This window comes from Leguminivora glycinivorella, chromosome 20, assembly GCF_023078275.1.
Source record: "Leguminivora glycinivorella isolate SPB_JAAS2020 chromosome 20, LegGlyc_1.1, whole genome shotgun sequence".
Taxonomy (NCBI): domain Eukaryota; kingdom Metazoa; phylum Arthropoda; class Insecta; order Lepidoptera; family Tortricidae; genus Leguminivora; species Leguminivora glycinivorella.
The window spans coordinates 2,515,726-2,529,690 of NC_062990.1; the positions used below are offsets into that span (position 1 = coordinate 2,515,726).

A 13,965-nucleotide genomic window follows, 5' to 3' on the forward strand; every position below is an offset into this window, starting at 1 on the left:
TTAGTAAACATCTAATCTCATTGTTCTTTCTTTGTGTCTGGAATAGTGTCCGCCAGGTTAAAGAAATCAGGAATTATCGAATTGACTTTTTTTCATTGAAGTGGTGATGCACAGTCCTTGCAAGTTCCATTAAGTTTAGACTTTTCCCTTAATCTCTTCTGCATTTGCAATCCTTCATCACTTTTTCGCCAGGGTGGACAGAGCAACGGCTACGTCCCTTACGTAGATTACTCCAGAGACTACGTGCCACAACCCGACAGTTTAACAGGATCGTTCACAAGAAGTACAGAATACCCACCACAGTGCGGCTCGCTAAACAGACAGGCTAGCTGCGGAAGACTGGGAGGATTGGTTGGACCTGATGGTAAGTATTGCTATACTTCGAACAGTCGCGATACTCGCGATTAAATGAAAGAAGCTCGTTCCTGGGCCATTTTTTTTTTCAAAGTAAAGTTGTCCACCCCACTCTTTTTGCAACATGGGTATTTTTTACGCGATTAATACTCAGAATCGCGAGGTCTTTCCATCCTGATAGGAGAAAAAAATGTCCTAAGATTTCAATACATTTTTTCGAACCTTCCATTCCGTAACCACCATACAAAATGTATGAAGAAATGGTAACGGAATGGGAAAAAACCTTGGTACACTTTTTTTCTCCTCTTAGAATGGAAAGAGCTCGCGATTCTAAGTGGAAACCACATAAAAAAATCCAAATCAAAAAGTGGGTTGGACAACTTTGAAAAAAATGGCCCTCCTACGCACACAGTCTAAGCTCGTGTAGGCAAACGCGCATGCTTGTATGAGTGAGATAAGACAGGTCAACTGGTCGCGTGGTACAGACGGTAACTGTGATGTAACCGAGAGCGGGTGGGCGGAACTTTCAGCAGGGAGCGGGAGTGGCCATACTGTGGCATGAAACTGTTCCGACAGTCTGATCTCATCATTTTCAGTGGAAACTTTTTATCATCATCCTCCTTGCGTTATCCTTGCATTTACCACGGCTCATGGAAACCAGGTCCTGCTTTGACAACTAACAGCGTAGGCACGTTTTACTAAAGCGAGTGCCCTGACCTTCCAACCCGAAGGGTAACTAGACCTTATCGGGATTAGTCCGGTTTCCTCACGATGTTTTCCTTCGCCGAAAAGCGACTGGCAAATATCAAATAACATTTGCCACCGAGTGAAACACAATATTTTTCACCACTCCAACACATTACGTCGGCAGAACTCATTGGTAGGAACCGGAGCCTTTATCAGTTGGTGTGGTGAAAAAATGTTCGAATAATTTTAATACTGTACGTGTTCAAATGTGACGTAAATTTTTCCATTTTTTCCTTTAATATAAAAATGTTTAGAATCGTTAGCAGACGTTTCTGCTTGTTAAAAATAAAGTTAGAAAGCATTATTGTTGACAGTTATCCCGATGGCTAATCAAGCAGCTTTGAGCGGTGGCGTGGACGTCAGATACGCCGCTACGTACGGAAACCCGTATTTAAGAGGAAGCGGATCTATCTGTAAGTATTTTTTTTTTGTAATTCAAAGATTTTTGTAATATCCAAATATTAACAACATTTTCCGCGAAAATTATGACGTTGGTTGACCCTGCTATGATTTATTTATCTTGTCTTTACTCATTTTTAACACCCGATGTAGTGATGTGCAAGTTGCGGAAACTTTCCAAAAAAATCTTTAATTTTTTGAAAAATTCATATTCATATTCATATTCATTTATTTGTATTAATTATACATCGTCAGTCTTACAATTAGGTATTCACGAAAGTTTCTCGAAAAATAAAGGGAATTTAAATTTATGAAATGGAAAGTTTCCATCCATACAATTGTCCATACAAAGTGTGGAAGATTTCAGAAGTTTTCCTATGTGAAAATTTCAGAATTTTGGAAACTTTCCGTCGGCACATCAGTACCCCGACGCAAAAACGACGGTGTGTTATACCTAAGTTTCAAGTGTCTCCTGTCTGTCTGTGGCATCTTAGCTCCTGAACGGATGGACCGATTTAGAGTTAGTTTTTTTGTTTGAAAGCTGAATTAGTCAGGAGTGTTCTTAGCCATGTTTCATGAAAATTGGTCCACTGTGTAAGGGTTTCTTTCAAGATTTAAATTTTGTGGTTAGATTATTCTGACTATACTAAATATTTTTCAATTGTCCAACAGCATACGTCCCGCAAGTGAACACGGCCAACCCGGCAGCAACTCCAGCACCGCCACCATATTACTCCGTTAGAAATAATCTACCCTTACCTGGTAAGTGCAAAAGTAAAGGAATAATTACTTTTCATTTTTTTTTAAATTGTAAATGGGCTTACTCTTGGCCACAGACTAGCCAAAGGCAAAGACGTGGCCTACGATGGAGTGAGCTCGCCCAGAAGATGCCCGTTCACCCTTGATTTGAAGGTTACCAGGTTACATAAGCTCGGAAATATAGCCGCCGGCAAGGAATGAATTACATATAGAATAGAATAGAATAGAATAATGATTTATTCGTAAGCACACAGACAATAAACAATTTTCTAGACATACAGATTGAATATGAAGAGCCACGAAATGGCCTCACCTCAGCATAATTATTGCTGATGGTGACTTCCAGCGCTGGTCATGATTATGATATGGTGTTATGATTGTTTCCCCACTGATCTTGAAATGGGTGGCTAAGTTGGATTCTTTGATTACTTAAAACATTTTTCACCACACCCGCACTTTAAATGTGCTATTGCACGCAGGCGGAGCGTGAGTTATAGAAAAATCGTTCTCCCAAGGGAGTTATGAAATTTCTACTACCGTACTTAACTTTTTCACATCTATTTACATATTTTCTACATTGCGAGTGTGATGAAAAACATTCTGCGTAACTCAAGGCGAAATAATAATTATTGCAAACTCGAGTCTTTAAATTTAAATTACTCTCGTGAAGAATATTCAACTTTCCCTCCTCGTTACACAATGTACTATTTTTTCACATCTATTTGGAAAAGAGTATTTTTAGGGTTCCGTACCAAAAAGGTACAACAGGAACCCTTATGGTGCGACTCAGTCCGTCTGTCTGTCCGTCTGTCACATTCCTAAATATCTCGAGAACTACTAATGCTATCAACTTGAAATTTGGACTAGTTGTAAACATTGTGAACCTCTACAAATAGAAGGTATAATGAAAATTTTAGGAAACAAGGAATAAGGAAGGAGGGATTTTAGGATTTTAGGAAATTTTAGGTAGGCGAGAGGCTGGCAACCTGTCACTGCAATGTCACAATTTTCGTTTTCTTTCAACCCCTTTTTGCCTAGAGTGGCACTGAAACTTGAGTAGTTCATGTGCTCTGCCTACCCCTTTATGGGATACAGGCGTGATTGTATGTGTGTGTGTTGTATGTGTGTTTAGGAAACATTGGTTTTATGCTAAATATTACAGGAAAAATATAATCGTGTTTGTATCTTGAAAGCTTTTTTTTTAATTCACAAAAAACTTTTCAGATTTTTACTTTTAATTTACCCACCTTTGCGGATGTATAAAGGCTTCAAATTAATACGAGATGTTACGTAAATCATCTTCTTTCCAATAAAGTAAAAATTGTTTAAATCGGTTAACATTATAAAGAATAATCCCTGAAAAACCAACATACTATGGTCGCGCAAATTAGCTAGCGAATTCACCTGATATTTTTTCATTACAACCCCAACGTGTGATAGGTATTGTTGGATAGGTATATAAAAATGAATAAGGGTTTACTAAGATCGTTTTTTGATAATATTGATATTTTCGGAAATAATCGCTCCTAAAGGAAAAAAAGTGCGTCCCCCCCCCCTTTACTTTTGAACCATATGGTTTTTTCTTGTCTACTAGAAGTGATAAAATTGACACTTTTTATTTTTTATGACCCATTATTTTGTTCATTTGCATACTTATTTCTAGGTTGATTAATGTCTTCATAGTAGCAAAATATTTTATTTTAGAATCCCTCGCTACGCTCATAGTTCAATTTAGAATTCTTTTGCGATTCAACCTATGGCCTCACAAAATTCCAAATTCAAAAAATGTATTCAGCAAATAGGTCACAGGGGCCACTTTTACACGTCACCGTAAATATTTCATTTTGCTCCCATTTGACACAAGTTACTATTTCGAACTACCCGCACCTGATATAAACAAAAACCAACATAGTTTGTTCAATATCTACAGAGTGTAACAAAAATGGTGGTGATCAGTTTAAGGGCGTACTCAGTATCGTATTCTTATCAGGAAAAAGTAGAAGAAAATTTTTTTTTTGCTAAAAAAATTTTCTCTTTTGTATGAGCCGGGCCTACCGGTACAAAGATAAAAAATTTTTTTGCGAAAAAAAATTTTTATCCTACTTTTTCCTGATGAGAATACGATACTGAATACGCCCTTAAACGGATAATTTTTGTTACACCCTGTATATACTTTGTTCTCTATTGTTGATATACATAATTTACTTATACTATTATGCCATAAGTTTTCCGAAATGGGCACCTATAACTAGTTTTAAGTTAATCGAGCCATTCCCAGTAACTTATAGTACCCGCCACCGCTAGGCCTAATTCGCCCCAGGTAACTTCCCAACTGTTTTATTGGGGTCAATTGGGACGGGTAAAATGGTGTCCTGAACTCAAATGATGTATGTTATTAGTATAGGTCATCTTAGAGCAATTTAGAGTAGATTTAGATTAAAAGTACTTAACGATTTAGATAATTATTTAGTCCTTCGATAAATATTGGGGACACCTTAAACAAATAAACCTAGCCTAAAGCTATGCTTAATACTGTGAGTGCCAGGCGACGATATACATACTTATATAGTTAAACACAATATACGTAGAAAATAGCCATGAATCAGGAACAAATAAATTGGTTCATCACACAAATAAATGCCCTTACCGGGAATCGAACCCAGGACCGCAGCTTAGCACGCAGGGTCACTACGCATTACGCCAGACCGGTCGTTAAACGCTTCGAATTTAACTGTTATTGAAACTCATTCACTTTTTTAAACTGGTAAAAACCTTTACTTTAATTATTGTCCCGTGTGGTGACGGGTTAAGAATTTCACCACCCCCTTTCTTCCCGTGGGTGTCGTAGAAGTCGACTGTGGGATATGGGTTAAATTTTGGCGTAGGCGAGAGGCTGGCAACCTGTCACTGCAATGTCACAATTTGGATTTCTTTCAAAACCCCTTTTTGCCAATAGTGGCACTGAAACTCAGTAGTTCATGTGCTCTGCCCAATGGCTCTGCCTACCTCTTTATGGGATACAGGCGTTATTATATGTATGTATCAAAGAGGATCGAGTATTATAGAGAGTTACTGTCAAAGTACAATGTGTAATCATAGTGCATAGACTGCCATCTCTGGACACAAGCTTAAAACTTTTGAACCTGAGTTTTGACAATTTGGCCCATATTGTTAGCTTGATATGTGTTAAAATGTCAAATATTAATATAAGTGCCATCTAGTCAAGCGTTTCCCAAAGGTGTAACGCCATCTAGGCCATCGTACCTTTTTCTCTAGGGCTTTGAGGTACGTTTTTTTCTTAGACTTTATCTTTGGTATGTATGTATGTCAATATTTTTATTTGTTTACAGCAACATCAGGGATATCTCCATCATCATCATCATCATCGTCCAAACCAATGACAAGTCCAATGGCGTCATCATCGTCCGTCAACAGCTCCGCTCAGCCACAGGTAACTTTATTTATAACTTATAATATTTTACCTCTACATGTCTTAATTATTTCATTCAGGAAACGGTGGTAGTCAAGTGGATATGACGCCCGACTTTCAATCCGGAGTTCACGGGTTCAAATCCTGGCTCGTACCAATGAGTTTTTTGGAAGATACGTACGTCATTATACAAGTATTCATGAGTTCATTAATTTTTAATTTCTTTCCAGGAAAATACATATAAGATACCAAAATGACAAGTTATCGTCGCGATTTGAACAGATATGAACAGGCAAAAAAATACGTTTCTTCAAACAAGAAACTCATTTTCACATTTGAAAGGTATTTTTTGACTTTGTCATAGAGTTGTTTTGATAAGGTTTAAAGTCACTGGCAAAAAAGGGTGCAAGTGGTTTCAGTAAAATACCATTGGTATGGTCTCCCTTATTGCAAAATAAAATTAAAATCAAAGGTCCATCAAAGTGTGCCTTATTCTTTTCACAAATTAAGAAAGATAATAGCATAAAGGTTGCCTTACCACATTAATTATAAAAGGGCATTGTTAAAATCTACCACCAGATCACTTCCTACTAGATAGAGTATTATATAATTATAACGTGAGTGATGGAGCGCTGATGCTTGTCTCAAATACACGTAATATTTCTGCCAGAGCTCAACGAAGGTGCGGTGTGCTGGTGACGGAAGGACCTAAAGAACTAATTTGTTCCGTCTACTGTCCTTTGAGTCATCAGCAACCCAAACCCTCCTTAGAACTTGTACACAATTTTTTGCTGTGTTAAGTACACAGGAGTGTACAAGTTTCTAATGGGTTGGCAACGCGCACGTGACACTCATTGAGTTGCAGGCGTCTATAGGTGATAGTGACCTCTTTCCATCAGGAGGGCCGTATGTTTGTTTGCCACCGACGTAGTATTAAAAATCTTATTGGATAATAAATAAAACAGTCTAGCCAGCTAACGATAGCCATAAGATTGAACTTAGAAAACTTGCTATAAAAATTACGACAGCACCAGTTTTGCACGTAATCAATAGCAAGCGCAAATTTATTACTAGGCCTTTTCATCTATGACAAATGATATAAGCAGCATTCGAACTACATTTAAACGAAAAACGCAATAAGGTTTGGTTAGTTATTGTTCTATTTATCTCAGTAAACCATAGGAGCGTGTAATAGATTTTTGAAACAGAACGCGGGTATCATACTTATTGGAATAAAAATAAAATAACGCCGTGTCTTGCGTGGGCGACGGTCGCGCGACCGTCGCCGTCGCGTGTCATACTTTCATATCGATAAGGTTTGATTTCGTATGAGTCGCATCGCCGTCGTGCGACCATCGCGCGACCGTCGCCCACGCAAACCACGATAATATTTTGCCAATTTGAATAAGCTATGTTGTAACAAATGTTGAAAGTGATTGAAAACTCTTACGAATTCAATGCACGGTCTTATTAGTAAATATGCAAATGTGGGTTGTGCAAATGTGTGAAGCGCTGGTGGCACAGCAGTAAGAGCGTGCGACTTTCAATCCGGAGGTCGCGGGTTCGAACCCCGGCTCGTACCAATGAGTTTTTGGGAATCTTTGTGCGAAATGTCATTTGATATTTGCCAGTCTCTTTTCGGTGAATGAAGAAAACGTGAGGAAACCGGACTAATTCCAATAACGCCTAGTTACCCTTCGGGTTGGAAAGTCAGATGTCAGTAGCTTTCGTAAAACTAGTGCCTATGCCAAATCCTGGGATTAGTTGTCAAAGCGACCCCAGGCTCCCATGAGCCGCGGCGAATGCCAGGATAACGCAAGGAGGATGATGAGTTTCACTATGCGACATCTAAGAAAGGTGATCTCCGTTAAAATCACAAGGAAAAAGGAAAAAAGAGGAAACATCCTCGGTATCCTTTGATGTCGCCTTTGAAGTTAATTTCTTTATAAAAGTATTTTTAATAGCGTTAATTCTTATTTTCCCCCACTGGCGTGTCAACCATTTTTAAGCAAATTAGCGAGGGCTACAGTTTTTCCTTGAATTAAAATTGTTTTAAGTCTAAATAGTAACAGAGCCGGGTAACAAGGATGGTTGGTTCATATGCATTAGTGGTGCCCTCTGGAGTTGCATTATTTTGTTTTTGCTAATGCTTATCATAAATTACTAGTACGCCTATTGATTTATTGATTTAATATCAACTCTTGCCTATGAAAAAAACTTATGTAAAGCGTAATAAGCACTGTTTTTTTTTTCAAATTATTTTCTTTTCAAATCCTTTTAACAATGAATAAAGCGTAAAAAAATATGATGTCATTCTTATACTATTTTTGGGTTAAAAAGATTTAAGGTACAGCGGGGCAAATCTCGGCTTGGGCAAAGACAACTGGTCCGTTTTTTCCATGTTTCATTATTAAATAGAGTTTCCTCCGGTTATAGATGGTAGGCGTGATCAGTGTCAAATCAACATCATAGTGTAATAATGAAAAAAAAAAATGGATCAGTTACAATTGCCCCCAGTCGAGATTTACCCCGCTGTACTAAGGTCTTAGAATTAGCAGTAGATTTCCTTAACTTTTGTAGTGTCTACTACAGGAGAGATACCATACTACATTTTTTATACCACGTCGGTGGCAAACAGGTATACGGTCCGCCTGATGGAAAGCGGTCACCGCAACCTATGGACGCCTGCAACTCAACTACTTATAAATTATGTGTGTTTCTTTTCTCAAAAATTGTCCACTCCCGACATCAACCAAACTGCTAAAATAAATAAATAAGTAAATATTGGGGACACCTTACACAGATCGACTTAGCCCCAAACTAAGCAAAGCTTGTACTATGGGTGCTAAGCGACGATATACATACTTAAATAGATAAATACATACTCATCACACAAATAAATGCCCTTACCGGGATTCGAACCCAGGACCGCGGCTTAGCAGGCAGGGTCACTACCGACTGAGCCAGACCGGTCGTCAATAATTTTAAGAAACTGTTTTTTTCCCACAGGTCCCGAGGGTGTCGCCTCAGACAGGCTTGTACATTTTGCCGCCGACGAGCCAGGGGAATTTCCAAAATAACCAAATTACTGCCAAAGGTAATAGGCGAATTTTCTAAAAATCCTTTATAATAACAAATACATAATTATATAACTCCGTATAGACAGATAAATTCTAAGAGAAAATAAAACGTACCTCAGTACCATACAGTAAAAGGTACGGTGGCCTAGATGGCATTACACCTTTGGGGTAGGCTCAGCTAGATGGCGCTAATATTAATATTTGACATTTTAAAACATAATAGCTAAGAATATAGGCCAAATTGTCAAAACTGAGGTTCAAAAGTTTTAAGCCTGTGTCAATAGATGGCAGTATATGCATTGTGATTACACATTTTACTTCGACGGTAACTCTCTATAATACTCGATCCTCTTTGCCATCTCTCGACACAGGCTTGAAACTTTTGAACCTCAGTTTTGACAATTTGACCCATATTGTTAGCCTGATATGTGTTAAAATGTCAAATATTAATATTAGCGCCATCTAGCCGAGCGTTCCCCAAAAGTGTTACGCCATCTAGGCCATCGTACCTTTTTCTCTAGGGCTTTGAGGTACGTTTTTTTCTTAGACTTTATCCGTCTATACGGAGTTACATAATATGTTTTTGATAATAATAACCGTTAAGCATGAAAGAAGACCAATTAAATAGGCCTAGTTACCCTTTGGGTTGGAAGATCAGATGGCAGTCGCTTTCGTAAAACTAGTGCCTACGCCAAATATTGGGATTAGTTGTCACAGCGGACCCCACGCTTCCATGAGCTGCGGCAAATGCCGGGATAACGCAAGGAGGATGATGATGATGAAAGAAGGATAATGTCCAGCAATGGGACGTATACAGTCGTAATTACAAATTTATTTTAATTTTTATCCTATTCTTAAACTCTCCCAGTAAAAATCTCGTGTAGTGGTTAATAAAAAGTATGTATAATGAACTCCGTGGATATCAGCTGTTGTACTATTGGTGGGGGACTGGCAGCCATCGAAACACGTAAAAAAATCAGTTTAGATGGTATTATGATAAAAAAATCGAGAATTCATAAAAATTGCTATTTCGATTAGCATTCCACGAGAATGTCGCTTATGACATGCAATTCTTCTAATACTTCTGAAGACGCTAAGAAAGCGAAGTTGTGTCTGACAACCTTTGACTTGGTTAACCAATTGGCAGTATTTTCTTGAGCATTACGGATTTGTTTGATATAGCTGCCATACAAGGCAAAAGCATGTCGTAAGCGACTTTCTCGTAGAATGCCCCTTGGTCGTTTTTACCCGGGAGGCGATTAATATTGGAATTGGAAGCTCGTTGCTAGCTCGCGGTATGTAAGAAATACGATTAGCAGTAACGTTTGCCGCTAGAAACGACTTATCCTAGAAACGTTAAAAATTGAGATTTATTGTTATTCCCTTACTTTAGCATCCCTGGGAGTTCTTCGTTACGATTTCTAGTGTGATTTATTTGAATAATAGTTATTTGTTTTACAAGGGGGCAAAGTTGTTGTTTAAACACACGTGCTAATATTGTTACCCGAGCAAGCGAGAGATTCCAATATTGAACCGCGAGCGTAGCGAGTGTTTCAAAAAGTGTAATATCGAGCATTGCGGGGTTCAAAAGGCACGTAGGTTAAACAAACTTTTCCACCGAGTGAAACACAACATTTCCTGTACTGTTTTTTTGTAAACTGCTGTTATGTTTTATAATTTTATTATAAATAAATGAGTGCACACAATTTTCTTGATTTAAAACTAAAAATGAAATATTCAGAGAGTCATTGAGTGAATGCATTTTTTAATGATTTCCAATTTTTCAAGTGCAAAGTGGTCTGGTAACAAATATTAATTATAAAAATTATAATTGTAATAAGTTTATTTTTAGAAACGATATTTATTTATCGTAATTATAATAATTCCATAAATATTATGTCTATTCAGTTTATATTATTTTTTCGTTTCAAAATAATATTATTCGTGTTGTATTGTCTTCGGTTACCGCGATAGTTACTCATGAAATTAAACCATGGAAACGGATTAAATTGCGTATAATAAATTTACAATTATTCATCCTGACGTTTCGAACACTTTACAGCATTCAACGGTCAACGGGTGACTGAGGAAATGTGCAAAAACTTACAATGTGCAAAAACTACCTACATACAAGAAATATTAACGAGCCATGACCATAAATAATATAGATTTTCATCACACCCGCACTTTAAATGTGCTATTGCACGCAGGCGGACCGTGAGTTATAGAAAAATCGTTCTCCCAAGGGAATAATGAAATTTCTTGTACCGTACTTAACTTTTTTACATCTATTTACATATTTTTTACATTGCGAGTGTGATGAAAACCATTGTGTGTAACTCGGGGAGTATGAATATTACTAACTCGAGTCTTTAAATCGCTCCGGCAAGCCGTCGCGATTTAACTTACTCTCGTTAGTAATATTCAACTTCCTCCCCTTGTTGCACAATGTACTATTTTAAGGCAGGTTCACACACTATTAAAAAACTAGTTATACAATATTAAATAAAGAAAAAAAAACATTACTATGTTAAAAAAATAGTTTCCATAGTTTTATTTCATTATTCGTGTCGGTTTAAAAGATTTTTGCTCACAATTGCACTTTTATACGTCAATCGTTAACTTTCTGTCGTCGGTCACGACTTTTATTTCACCTTCTTTAACAATTTTATCATCAGTAATAAAAAGATCCGTAAAGCATTTTACTAAAATTACAGTTTCGACGAGACAGCAGTAAATCGTTTTGTGGATATTTTAATATCATTAAAATTTAATGCTTAATAGGATTAAAATGTTATTACAAGGCTTATTTTATTTATCTGGGATTAGAAAAGGGTTATTAAGTTTATGAAAATATATTTTTTTTTGATAATTCATGGTATTCATATTTTTATTTTAATCTTTCTTTTATAAAATTTTCTTTAGACTTCAATTTAATAGCCTCGGCGTGGGATTATATTTTCTCTCAATAGTAAATCAATTAATACCCATGAATAAAAGGCACGTATCGTATAAACAATATTTATTTAAGGAATTTTTAATTAATTACACAGGTAAGATTATCATTTAAGTAAAAATTATAAAAGACACCTACATACAAACAATATTTCTTTGAGAAATTTCTAAAAATTAAGTAGCAGAAAAATAACTGCATTTTTTTGTATAAAATATTGTTAAAAATATAATTTATATGCAGAGCTTATAGTTTGAAAACTTCAATTTTTTTTTTTCAAATAAGTGTCGATGTTATTATATCGATTTATGTATTTTAATATTTTTTTTTATTACAGGTAATGGCCAAGGAACAGGAACACACGTTTAGAAAACTGTAGAAGGGTTAGGTGATTTAAATATAAATAAATTGTGCATAGAACACTCACTTCATACATTTTGTTGAAATAAAATGTTGTATGTGTTGCTCTCAAGGAAAAGGTACCACATTGTAGCTCAGGCAAAAGGACGTCCGGTAGTACGTATAAAGATGCGAGACAATTCCGTCATTATGGTAAGAGAAAATGTAAACCTTTTATATGAGAATGCCACAAATCTTCTTTGTATCATTTTAAGCCGCTAAAGGGATAAATTGTCAGGGTTGTCACTTAAGCGGCTTTTTAAGACTTGACTAGTTTTAAGTAAAAATTAATGTTTGAGTCAATTTAAGATTATGACTGCTTACTAAATTTACTTATAAAATTAAATAAATATCATCAAAATTTTCTGTAAAAAAAAAATAGTAAATTTAAGAAAATTGTTAAATTTCTGGCCTTTTAATTTGTAAAAATCTTATTATGGCAAAGCCAAAAAGGCTTAATATTTTATACAATAAAAAAATGATTGTGAAGTTTTGAAAGAATTAGAGATAAAAAACTGTTAAATAGGAATTTTAGCATGTAGGGTAGACAGTTTTATTCTAGAGAATAAAAAAAACTATGACTTTTTATACTATTGATAATTTTAACGGCTTTATTATATCAAATGGAAACCTTTTAAGCCTAAAATAAAAAGCTTTAAGTGTCAATGTCAAAGAAAATTAGTTAAGTAAGTAAATTAGTTTATGTACTTTTAATGTTTTCATACAATGACTATTTTATTACTTTAGTAGATGATAAAAATACTATTATTCAAGTTGTAATTTTAAGTAAAGGCCAGCGATACTTACTTTATGTAAAACATATTAAAATTTATTATAAATATTTAATAAAAAATAAGTTTTTATGTTAAAAGGCATTTCTGTATCAACGGGCCTTCTTTGAAAAATAGTCTTATAAGTATCATGATCATTTTTTATTTCAAAAGAAGAGAAAATATAATCCAGTCGCTCTAGATTTTCGATAAAAATAAGGTTAAAAAAACTATACAAAAATGTATGAATGTTTTATTAAAAGTTCCTTGATATGGTTTGTAAATTTTTGTCACACACTTTTTAAAAGTCATGTCAAAAAATTTAATATGTCAAAATGCTGTACTGTAATCTCCTCTTACACTATTTTCTCATTGAGACTGAATATTGTAAAACTTAATATCTTTAACTGTAAAATAATGTAAGCCTACTTTATTCGTAAAGCAGTACTTTCCGCCCGCTTGTGATTTTCTGGAATTAAGTATTATAATCAATAATATTAGATAAAAATAAAAATTCACTGTTATCATTATTATGATTCCAATTAAAAAAAACATCTCATACAAAAACTACCAATATCTAAAAATTCTGATTACTGTAATTATTATTTTGCATGTAAGATTGTAAGTTTGATTTAAGAAGGTACAATATTTCATTGTAATATATTTCCATTCCTATTAACCAAACTGTTGATTTCTAACTATATGCTATTTTTAGTTCATAATTTGAGATGATACAAAATGGGCACTGGCGCTTACAAAATTGAATTTTATACATTTTTTTATTATTTTAAACTATTTTTTTTAATGTGAAAGCAACAGGCAAAGGCCTCAAAGATTTTGTTGCCTTATTAAAATTTAAAGGAAACTTTGGGTTAAATACTATTTCACCACGGTGATATTGACCGCCATAAGGTACCTTTTCTTGTATAATGACACATGTTTTTAATATTGCGTAAGCGCTAAAAAGTCCCTTTATCAGTGGATCTCTTTTAAGTTGTAGTATTGAAGAGTGTGCTAGGTAAAAGTTTTTACAAATATGTTGATTGTGCTATAAAAATAAAATTAAAGACAATT

The 13,965-nt window shown here is 35.2% G+C and overlaps 1 protein-coding gene across 1 annotated transcript in view; it reads left to right on the forward strand.

Moving 5' to 3' along the window:
- Positions 1-12,912, forward strand: part of LOC125237067 (irregular chiasm C-roughest protein-like) — a 245,446-nt gene extending 232,534 nt beyond the window's left edge. Inside the window, exons 17-22 of the mRNA XM_048144010.1 lie at positions 193-364; positions 1,416-1,514; positions 2,173-2,262; positions 5,610-5,710; positions 8,699-8,786; positions 12,060-12,912. Coding sequence (XP_047999967.1) covers positions 193-364; positions 1,416-1,514; positions 2,173-2,262; positions 5,610-5,710; positions 8,699-8,786; positions 12,060-12,091 — 582 coding nt within the window. The 3' untranslated portion in view covers positions 12,092-12,912. The remainder of the gene's footprint in view (positions 1-192; positions 365-1,415; positions 1,515-2,172; positions 2,263-5,609; positions 5,711-8,698; positions 8,787-12,059) is intronic.
- Positions 12,913-13,965: the final 1,053 nt, after the last annotated feature.